The 12,279-nt window shown below is 37.1% G+C and overlaps 1 protein-coding gene across 1 annotated transcript in view; it reads right to left on the bottom strand.

Annotated features, from left to right (window-relative positions):
* CFAP54 (cilia and flagella associated protein 54) overlaps positions 1–12,279 on the bottom strand; it is a 241,930-nt gene that overhangs the window by 76,598 nt on the left and 153,053 nt on the right. Inside the window, exons 47-50 of the mRNA XM_023749820.1 lie at positions 10,553–10,606; positions 5,915–6,119; positions 3,792–3,871; positions 2,070–2,239 (exon numbers count right to left, since the gene is read on the bottom strand). Coding sequence (XP_023605588.1) covers positions 2,070–2,239; positions 3,792–3,871; positions 5,915–6,119; positions 10,553–10,606 — 509 coding nt within the window. The remainder of the gene's footprint in view (positions 1–2,069; positions 2,240–3,791; positions 3,872–5,914; positions 6,120–10,552; positions 10,607–12,279) is intronic.

The raw sequence follows: 12,279 nt of genomic DNA on the forward strand, positions 1-12,279 counted from the left end.
GTGATAAGTGATAATTTCTTAAAAGTTTGCTACAATGTGGGATCTAATATCACACACTGATGAACTTTTCCTACTCCCTTATATCAAAACCTATTGGTCTATCTCAGCAACTGGTGTGCAGCAAGAATTTTTAAAATATGCAATACCTGACTATTTAGTCAGGGGTATTGACCTATTTTCTCTTGTCAAATAAAAAAATGACAACAGCCAACATAACAATAGCTGTCTGGTGTGAAATCCCTGTCTTGAACCATAAATATATAGGTCTTAATAGAGTTGTATCTTATTGGTCATGCTGCATAATAAGGATACATCTGATTGGTTAATTCTTTGTACCAAAAGTTCTTATATACAAGTATAGGAGAATCTCTAGGGGTGTTCCTAGATTTTTTTAGTCTCTTTGGAGCAAAAAGAGAAGTAACTACTATTTTTTTTAATCAATCAAAATTATAGCTAATTTTTTGTCAGATCAACAAAATATATGTGTGTTTTTTTGGTGTGCTGCAGAATTTTAGAAATTAGTTTATATGAGCCATGGGCAAAAGAAGGTTACAAATCACCGGTCTATCTTGTTAACCAGGATTTTGGAACATCATACACTGGTCATTTGGAAAACATTAACTTCTTGAGCATGAAGATCCCCTTAATGTTGAAACACTTCATTATACAATTTTAGAAATGATGCTTGTTAACATTACTACCAATCTCATCCAGAAAATCTAAGGATTACAAAACTGTCAAGTTCATGGTGGCAAGTACAAATTTTCCAAAATTCTAGTTTTCCTATGAAAGGTTAGATATTATAATTGGTAAAAAAAAATACTACTTATTAGTTGTTTTCCTAGAAGTAGCTTGTCCATTTTGCTCCGTTTCAATAAAATGACTGTCAAATACTCAAGTTTGAATAACCATATTTTGCAGGGTTTTTTTCCAAATAAAAAAATATTACATGAATAGAAGAACAGCTGGTTCAGCTTTCTCAAGACAATTATCAAACTTTGATGCACAATAAAAGTGCTCTAGGTGTATTTCCCATTTAACATTCCCACAGAATATTAAAAATAGATACAAGGATAGGGATTTATAAATGTAACAGATTATATTGCTTCACGAAAGGCATTCATAAGTGTAACTGGCCTTTTTTATACTTGATAACTACAAGTATGGCCATGGCTTTGATTCATGGTGAGATGCCAGAAGTTTTACCACTGTTGCTTTTGCATCTTCAGTGCAAATAACACACAAGAAGGCCAATAACATCTTAGTTTTACTATAAAAATAGTTTTAACCTTACAGATCCCTGAAAGGATTTTAGGGACACCCCTAGAGATCTGCAGACCACTCCTCCAAGAAGACTTTATGGATTTTCATCACTGCTTAGAGACCACAAAAATTACAAATTTCCAAAACCTAGACTGTCTCTAGCAGAAAATCAAATCTAGATGTGGTTAATCACAGAATGGCCTTCAGTCCAGGCTCACAGTGATGAGATGATTCTATGGTTCCAATCAAAACAAAAGGGATTTCTGCTGAATTGATTGCCTCTTTACAAAAGCTGCAGATGAACTTCTCCTTCATCATCATCATCATCATTATTATTGTTATTATACTCATCCGAGGACATTTTCCATTGATTTTAGAGAGAGGAAGGGAGAGAGAAAAAAACATCAAATGGTTGCCTCCTGTACCCACTCCAACTGGTACTGAACCCACAACCCAGTTATGTGCCCTTATCTGGAATTGAACCTGCGACCCTTTGGTGTATGGGATGACACTCCAACAGAGCCACATTGGCCAGGGCCTTCTCCTTTTTGAAGAGAATGTCCACCTAAAAATTAACTCCCCTTCCAAATTCTGAATCTAATTCATGGAGTTGAATGCATGGAATTTCAAGAAAGTTAAGGAGATTAAAAAACCCAAAATTGTAATCTGTAATTTTAAGAATAATAATGTTAAAACTACCTTGAAAAGTAAAAAATGAGTAGGCTCTATTAATCGAGGAACTTACAAAATTTAGATATATTTAACAGGTTATGGTGAAGAAGAAACTGCTCTGTGTACAGACTCACCTGTACGCCGCTCGGTGTCTCTGCAGGGCGATGGCGGCGAGCTGAAGCCGGGCCTGCACCACAATCTCCAGCTGACCCACAGAGCACTGGGCAAGGCCCTTCTGGCTGGCCTGCTCCATCTCTGACACCAGGGAGTTCAGCCTGTCTTCAGCTTCTGTCAGTAAAATTGACTAAAAAAGAAGAAGACCACATAATTACGTAAGTTCAGAAATATTACAAGTAATGTCTCATTATTATTCACCAAATATTTTTTGTGCTGAAGTAACTACTAATGGAAGACAGAAAAGGAAATTTGAACATCATCATCAATGAAGAGCACAAAAGCAACAGAGAATGAAAAGGCAGGTCATGGCAAGAGTAAACAAGTATAACTGTTACCCTTTGTTGTATGTACAACCTATCACATACATGATCATTTACAGTAGTTATGGTCAAGAAAGTTGCTGCAAACACTGAATTAGCAAATAACGAAAACCACCGTTCCTAGGGGAAATACGGGGATAGGTTCCTGGGAGCTTCTGGTCATGTTTTTGTCAACTGATCAATACATAACTTTGTTCAATGTGTGTTTACATTTAAACATACATTATTTAATATATATTATAGATCCATTAACCCTGAACACACAACCAATAGCTCTATAACTAATGCCTGACTGAAAACTTATTTTCTCCATAACACACATCACAGCCCTCTTGCACTTAGAAACACTAAACAGCACTTTAGGATTAGAGTTGTGGGTCATTTTAAATAATAAAATCAACAACTGAAAAGCACGAAAATTCCAAAGATGTGACCATAAATAGACCATGAAAGAGATATTTGCTTATAGTATGAGAATGGAAACAAAAACTCACAGCATTGCCTCGTTCGGCCCAGCTGGGAATGTGTGTGCTGGGCAAGTCACATTTCTCTATGCTCTGCCCATGTCCACAAACGACCACAAAAGAGCCATAACTACTGATTTGGGATTACAAATAAATTTTAGTATTGGCAAATTAGCAAATACTGAATCTGTGACTAATCGGAACCAACTGCATTTCAAGTTAAGTTGTGGTCACCTAACTGGCAATGTGAAGATAATGAGACTTTAGAATGGGCAATCCATAATAAATAGCAACCCGACATGGCAAAATAGGAAGGGACCAACCATGTTTTCAAGGAATGGGCCTCTAAAATCTTGTTTGTACAGAGCAGTAAATACTATACAAGTTCTAGGCCAATTTTTATGATGATGGTTAAGAACATGATCTGTATTTTATTAGCGGCATACTGTTAGTGAATTTTGAATGGTTTAAGCTTCAATGTTCTGATGGCTCAGCACAATATACTTCAAAAATGATTAATATCTACATGACAGAGCTGCTGTGAAAATAACCATGCAAAGTGTCTGTCATGTGGTAAGCACTGAATAAGTGGTAGTTGTTTTTGTTGCTGTTGTTGTCACTATTATTAATAGGAAATGAGAAACAGGGTATGGGCTACTCAAATCCTACCCAATAAAGAATCATATATTCTGCAGCACCTAATCGGGTTGTATAGTCAAAGTCTGACACCTCTGGGTATCTAACTTTTCTCATGGGGAAAAGTTTCTGCTTATGTGAGAAAAGCTACCTGGCCTCTTAACTGCAAGCACAACCCAGAAAGTGGGCCTGTGCATGGCTGAATAGTGAGCAACTTGGTAACTGATTTACTATGATTTGAAAACATTTTTAAACTTACCTTTAGTGTATTAAGAGTGAATTCATCTTTTAGTTTCTTAAGAAAACCAAATGTGCCTCCATCATCCTTTGTATATAGATCTTTAAGATACAAAATTTTAAAAGAAACAAGGATAGTTGTGGTTAGTTTAAATATTAATTCTAGTTAATAAAATTCATCATTAATTGGGAAACTACCCATAAAATTAATGCTAACAACCCCCGCAATGATAATTAGAAATATATGACTATATCAAATAGACTCTAAACATAATATATTAGAAGACTGAGGCTGATTCTTACAGCAAATGAGACAATTCAGTGATGTTATTCAAGTGATCAGATACTGGTTCCTCTCCTAGAATTCTAAAACCCCTTAACGTCCTCAAAGTATTCTGGGTCTTCCAGATATTTATGATATGTCAATAAGATCTTCTTGGAAGAATCATTTCTACTGATTTGCACAGGCTCTAAGACTGGAGAGTAACATCATTTTGAACAGCACAATTGAAAATCTTTAAACATCTCAAAATTCCCACCCACAAAACGAAGCTGGCCCTGATTCTGAGCCAGGGAGAATTCAGAGAATTTATGTAACAGACCTTGACTGCTGTGGTAAACCTGGCCTCTACACTACAGAAGAGAGAGGAAAACTATAAGTCACTGTCTTACTAGGAATTACTGCAAAAATTACCCACCTAAAGACACTAAGTGTAATAAGCAGGAAGAAAGAGCCTAGAATAACATGGAACTGAGCACACCTGACTTTCTCTCTTCTTCCTATCTGGCTCATCTCCTACTTTAGGAGGTTGTGGAGCTAGGGGTGTGCTGAGTATAAGGGAGGGTTTGAGCACTGGGAAAGGCCCAGCAGGACGATCTGGGACTGGGTCTTCTTCCCTAAGGAAGAAAGTGAGAGACAAAGATAGAAAACAAATGCCTGGAGCTTGGTATGAAGAACCCTGTAATGAGCATCCACATAAAATGAACATCAATCCAAAGAGGACCCACATTTTCCTCGCTGATCTCTCTGCCTCCTGTGTGGCTTTCCCTGTGTGGCCCTTCCATGTTGTGCCCCTTCTCTTGGGGGCTGTAAATAACAAACTGTGTTTTCAATGGCAGCCATCTCCTAATCTGTTGTCCTTACCATATCTGAATAATAATAAGACTTACATTTTAAAACAGAGGCCAATATTACTCTGATACCAAAACTAGACAAAGACACCACAAAAAAAGAAAACTACTTGCCAATATCTTTTATACATATGGATTCAAACATCTTCAATGGAACACTAGCAAACAGAAATCAGCAACACATTAAAAAAAAGTATATACCATGATCAAGTGGGATTTATCCCAAGAAAGCAAGGTTGGTTAAACACGTAAAAATCAAATAATAATGTAATACACCATGTTAATAGAATAAAAAACAAAAACCACAGAATATCTCAATATATGCAGAAAAGGCATTTAGTGACACTCTATCATGACAAAATTATTCAACAAACTAGGGATTTCTCTCTCTGATAAAAAGACATATATGAAAAACCCACAGTTAACATCAGACTTGATGGTGAAAACAATTCTTTTTATGGTGACATCTAATACATTTTCAAAATACATATACACAATGGCTCATAAATTCCATCCATGGGTGTCTTAACCCATAGAACATACACTATATCATATGGATAGGTAGTGCTTCAGCACTGTTCTCTAGAAACAAAGTGAATGAGCATCGATATGGGAATGATTGAACCACCATGGAACATTGACATCATAGAACACTGCACAGCCAGTATAGTGAACTAAAGCATAGCAGTTGACTTAGGAGCAGTTTTAGTGAAGATTTCCTGCATGAGAAAGGCATGATGCAGAAAAATATAAAAATATATCATTTATAAACAAATGTCAAATCCTACTGTGTATATGTGTGTGTGTGTATAAAATGTATGGATATGGAGATATATGGATAACTATGGATATGCCTGTACTTAAACATAAGCATATGTGTGTCATTAGTAAGCTTAGAGAAAATTTGGAGGAATAGATACTATATTGCTCATAGGGATTACTGGGGGTGGAGGGGGCAGAATTGGAGCAAGAGAGGAGAAAGAAAAGCAAGCAAACAATGAAACAAAAGATTACCTTTCAAGTTTGGAAAGTTCATTTTGCTCTTCTCTGAAACATATCCATGGGTCGTCTTTAATATATTTTCTGGAACGTAATTTATTGTTGCAGCCACACTTACTAACAAGTATGCTCTAACAAACGAAAACTTATTTATAAGATGTTGATGTCCAACTGTATGCAGAATTTGAGGCAAGCCTTTATTGATTAAGTCATCAAGTGCCTAAAAAAATGGGAAAAGAATTTATAAAGGCAAATAAGTAAAACATTATTTTATATACTATTGGCTTTCTGTCCCCTTTTGCATTCCTTATTTGATTTTGGGTGAAAGAATACAGGGACAGACACGAGGTACCGTGAATAGTAGGTCTATCAAGAGAAACATGTGATGTCAGAATCATCCAGGCTCCACAGCGCCTCTGCAGTTTCCCACCGATTTGCGACCTGCCCCAGGAGCCCCGCCCTGCCACATAATGAGAGAGAAACAGGGCTGAGAGCAAAAGAGGACACACTTTTGAAATAGAGAAACTGCAACAGCTCAGTAGCCATGCATGCTGACCATTCTGCTTTCAGGTGAGTAACTTAGAGCTATGAGAACAGGAATGGGGAGAATGGGGAGACAAGCCAGCTCCCTACCCAGCTTAGATCTGCGCTCAATCATCGGATCTCTGCCTGGTGAACACCCTCAACTCCCAGATCCCAATCTTGTGCATATGTACTTCCCTGGTAAAAACCAACATGAAACCATCTTGGAGGATGCACCCTGTACTTGAAGAAGGCCAGGGGAAATCATTCTGTCAGGATCAGTGGTCCCACTTTAAATTCCTGACCAAACCCAGTCCATTTATTCTCCCTCTCTCCTAGACAACCATTTCCATGCTTTCTTTGTTTCTAGATTTGAACTCTTCCTTCCCAATGTACCTCCCAAGTAATGACCTTGATTTCTCTACTTAAGTGAGAAAATTGAAGCAGTCAAGTAGCATCCACAGACCCCCCACAGTTCCATCATCTCTTCAGCCTATCCAAGCACCGCCTCAGCACGCTGCCTGCCTGCCTTCCTGCCACTAGGCCATGGAACCTATCCTCACTGGTCTACTCAACCATACTCCTCCATCATAGATATTCCCTTTCCAAGTGGCATTCCCATCAGCACACAGCCATGCTGTCTTCTCCATCTCAAAAAACAGAAACCCTATATCCTGACTTTCTCTCCAGCTACTCCCCCAATTCTTGCTCCCCTTTGCTGTGTGACCTAATGAGTTGTCAATATTCTAATCACTCTCCTTTATAAACCCACTGAAACCCTTTGGTTAACCTACATTGAAACCCTTTGGTTAACGTCACCAATGACCTACTATTGACCAAATCCAATGTTCAATTCTTAGTTCTCATATGTCATATTACTTATGATCTAAGTGATTTTCAACCAGTGTGCTGTGGCACAATGGTGTGCCACAAGAATTTTTAAAGCATGCAATACCTGACACGTAATGACCTCTTTTCCCTTAGATTGTCAAATAAAAAAGTGACAACAGCCAACACAACAATAGCTGTCTTGTGTGAATGAATAAAAATTATACCTTTTTTTTGTCAGATTGGCAAAAAACACATTTTTTGGTGTGCTGCAGGATTTTAGTAATTAGTTTCTGTGTGCCATGAGATTAAAAAGGTTGAAAATTGCTGATCTATAAAATTTTATCACATATGCCAATTAAACTGTCACATGGCCTCAACTGTAAAATTCATTCTAATTTCAGAGATGTTAAATGTGAAAAAAAATGCATGTTTAGGACTCAGTAAATTATGGTGCTTGATTCATCAGCAAAATTTGACACGATTAATCAGTCCCTTTTCTGAAAATAGTTCTCTTAGCTTTCAAGCCACTACAATCCCTTGATTTCTTTCCTATCCTACTGGCCACTCCTTGTCAGTCTTCCCTGCTGGTTCCTCTCCATCTCCTCCACCTCTTAGTGTCTCAAGGCTCAGTCCTCTTCGGCCTCCTCACTCCCTTCCTTTAGATCATCTTAATCATATTTTTAATTTCTTCTAATTGCTGATGAAATAAAAGATTTTCTCTGCAGCTCCAATCTATCTTCTGAACTCAAGGCACATATAACCAACTTCTGACTCAATACCTTCCCTTGAATATCTGAGAGATATCTCAAACTGAACATGTCCAAAAAGGTATTCTAGTCTCTCCCCCCTCCCCCCTCCCCACCCACAACCCTGCGCACTGACCTCCCTACACACACACACACACACACACACACACACACACACACACACACACACTGTGAGGGCTGGGAATTTGTATTGTTGGTTGACTGATGTGTTTGATTGACAGCATGAGAACAGTATGTAGTACAGAACAGGCTCAACAGATTAGCTAAAGTGATCCTTTTAAAATATAAGCAGATCAGGCCACACTTCTGTTTTAAACCCTCCAGTGGCTCCTCATTTTGTTTAGAGTAAGAACCTAATTTTCAAAGGCCCCATTTCAAACTGGTACCCTGTTACCTCTCTGACCGCATCTCCCACTGCTCTGCAATCATTCACACAGTTCTAGTAACACTGGCCAAGATGTTTCTTACCAAGCTAGGCAATCCTGCCCCCGGGCCTTTGCTCTCACTGTACACTCTTCTTAGATCACTCTTCCTCCATATTTCATATGCCTTGTGTTTTTAGTTGTTTCAAGTCTGTTCACAAATGTTTACTTATATGTTTATTACTAGTCTTGCCCACTAAAATATACATTTCCTGAGGGCTTGGAGTGTGTCCGTATTGTTGATTGATGTGTTTACTGGACAGCACCAGAGTAGTGCCTTGTGTACAATAGGCTCTTATTAAATATTTGTTGTATTAATATAAAATGCTGATGCTGGGGCTATCTATCCTAGAAAAGAGAGAACGTATTTATTTTATGTGAACATTGTTTGGATGAGTGGGAGGCCATGTTGTCAGTGGGGAGGACTGTTGCTATTGTCCATTCTTTCTTAACCGCTTCTGAAGGGTGGGAATGAGCACATACAGAAGAGCCAGCCTTGGAGCAGCACTGAAAATGAGCTGGCAACAAACTGTTGTACTAGGAAAACGGCTGATATCCCAGACCTAGGAAAAGAACGGGTTGTTTGAAGGTGAGAGTGGGGAGAGGAGTTTTCTCTTTTCTCTCCACAACAGTGATTTAATGAGTCTTGACGATTACACACAAACACTTGAGAATCAAAAGAAGATTAATTAGAAATGCTATTTAACACTTCTTTCTCTCACTCTACAAAAATGTAACCCATGTAAAGAGTAATCTGAAGAGTCTTAAGCGGACCAACAGTTCTGTTTTAATTAATTAGCTAATAGAAATCAGTTTTTCATTATCCTGTCAGTCTTTTGTTTAAAAAAATGATCAGGCAGACATTCCCTTTAGACCTCAAATCACTTTTTAAAGTAGTGTTTTTAGGATGCGTTGGCATTTATGACTAGAAAGAAATATTCTTAAACATCCAAGATCTTGGAACACTAAAATGAAATGTGAATATATATGTGTATCTTCTAATATCAGCGCTTTCATTTTATGCAACTTGCTTACTAGTTAAAATAAATTTTAAGGCCAAAACAATGAATCATCTGAAGCATAATTATATGTAAAGCTTGTGGAATAAAATAAACAATAATAAAAAAGTAATAAGATTATATTTATTTGATTATTATATTACATTTGATATATTCCTATCAAAATTAGGGAGAACAAAAATAAAGCAAGTTTGAAGTGTCTCTCAAAATTATTTAATAAAAATAAATACCTTACTTAATAAAACAGAATACTGTTTCCTAGCATTTAAAAAAAACAAAGCTATGTATATATATCCGTTTAAATGCATGAACTGTCACCTGGATGTAAGAGCCCCTTACCTGTCCATAACACCTTTGAATAATGATTGCACTACCACTTCTGTGCTCTAACACTTTCCAGTGGACAGACTACCAATAGTCCTAAAATCTTTAAAAATAATTATTTCAAGTTGTTTAAATGCTATGAGGTCATCAAAGCTTACATCCCAATCATTCAATTGACAAGAACAAACATATTGAAATGGACAGTTTAACCCTCTCTTTGTAAAGAATATGGTGGAAATTAGAGGAGTTGCTACCTCTATGGTGGTAATCATATTGTGATATGATTAAAATAACACATCGTGCACCTTAGACAATGTGATATGTTAATTATTTCTCAATAAAGAAAATTTTAATAAAAGAAGAAAACTTTCCAAACCATTGGCTGAGAGGCAGTCTCAAACTGGGGAGAAGGATATGAGTAAAAGCGAGATTGAACAAGTGGGCTATTGCAAAATATACGAAATCCTTTTCTTACATCAAAGTCAACCATTATTGTGTAGGTAATCCAGACAAATATCAAAGTTATATACTTGACATGGCTAGATGAACAAACTGAATGCATGTGTAAGTGAAAAGATTTAGAAGCAATAAGTGATATTTGCCCAATCTGAAAACCAGCTCAGTTTGGGTCCAATATTAGGTCTGGACCCAGGATTTTGAGAAATAGAAGAGCATATTACATAGAGTATTTTCTCAAATAGACTGAAATGAATCAAAACTTATCCACAGTATATATCCAATGTTTATATAAACTATTGTTATCCTTACCTGTATATTTTCTTTACTAGTAAGAGGTTTTCCCGAGTCAAATAATTGAAATGTCTGTCAACATACAAAGCATTAACATTAGAAACAAGAATATTGAATGTTCTTTTAGATAAAACTGTTAATAGTATTACATGCTCTAGTCAAAGACAAAAATAGTAGAAAGAAGAAAATAATAAATCACAGATAAACTTTTTTAGGTTGTCAATGTTAATATTTTGGTGTCTTTTCTTTTGGATATATTTTAAATTTTTATAAATGGATCTGTATTCCTTTTCACTAAACATTATATCATAATTACTTTCCCACACCATTAACTTATTTATAAGCTTCAGTCTAATAGCTAGGCAATGTTCTATCCTATGAATGTAGCAGGATAACCTCTTTCCTATTGTTAGACATCTAATGGGACCACTTCCCACCCTTACCTCACCATACAGCTCTATTTAAATAACATTAATGACTATTTTTGTATTTCCAATGATCACCTTTGAGTAGATACTCAGAAGCAGAATCACAGGCTCATAAGATAAGAAGACATTGAGAAAACTTACCAGTGCACAAATTTAATGTACTGGGCCTCTAGTGTTTTATGAAAATGCCAGGATTACTGCACTTTTAACAGCACTGAGTATTAGCCCTTAAAAATATCTTGGCCAGTTTGAGGTGGAATGGTGTTAAATGGTGTTAACTCTTCAGAATGACTCTTTTTATAGTTCTTTTCCTTCTTAGTGAATTACCTATTAATATGTTTGGCTCTAGCATTAGGAAATATTCAATTTATTTGCCACAGGAAATTGTGGTGTCATTGTGTTGGATGCATTTGTAGATGTCAATACTGATGTCCTGCTCATATCCCCTTGGTCACCTGGAAGTCACCAGCAGCTTTTGTGGACAGGCCGCCACCTATGGAAGGTATCCTACTTTTATCTGTGCCTCTCTGCTGGAGGGCAATCTGTGGCCACAAGAACATTCCAGAAGTATAGGGAACTGGTCTCTCAGAGAGTCTCAATTGCCCACAGCCGGGCCCTCCTTAATGCTCCATGGAATGGTTTTCCTCACTTCCCTCTCAGGCTTTCCCACTCGCTCACCATTCTTTCTGGAGCCACCTCCCAAACATACTACAGTATTTGCCCCCAAAATCTTTGTCTCAGAATCTGCTTTTGTGGGACCCATAAACCAAGATATCATATATAGCTCTTATTGAAAGAAAGTATTGGTAGTATTTAAAAATTTTTTGCTTTTTTGAAGATATTCTTTATCTCCTATAATACAATGAAAAGTGAGTGAATCCAGGGGGAGATCCTTGGTGATATAATTTCAAGAGAGCTGATGGGACTTTAGATTTGGTGATGAGAGCAGAATATCAATGAGTAGAATGTTAAAAGATATAATTTTTAAAAGCCTGTGAAAAATCCAATAATAATCTGTAAGACTTTTTCAGACACAGCAGGTACTCAAATAAATTCATTTCATTCAATGCCATTTCGTTAACATTGATGAGGGGAAAAATTGATCCCTAGTGGGGGTCATTGTCTATGTGGAGTTTGCACGTTCTCCCCATGTCTGTGTGGTTTTTTCTGGGGTCTCTGGGTTCCTCCCACATCCCAAAGATGTGCATATTGGGTTACTTAGCATGTCTAAATTGTCCCAGTCTGAGTGAGTGCACCCTGTGGTGGAAGGACATCCTGTCCAGGGTGGATTCCCATCTGGCACCTGAGCTGCCAGGA

This window comes from Myotis lucifugus, unplaced genomic scaffold (genome assembly GCF_000147115.1).
Source record: "Myotis lucifugus unplaced genomic scaffold, Myoluc2.0 scaffold_10, whole genome shotgun sequence".
Classification (NCBI taxonomy): domain Eukaryota; kingdom Metazoa; phylum Chordata; class Mammalia; order Chiroptera; family Vespertilionidae; genus Myotis; species Myotis lucifugus.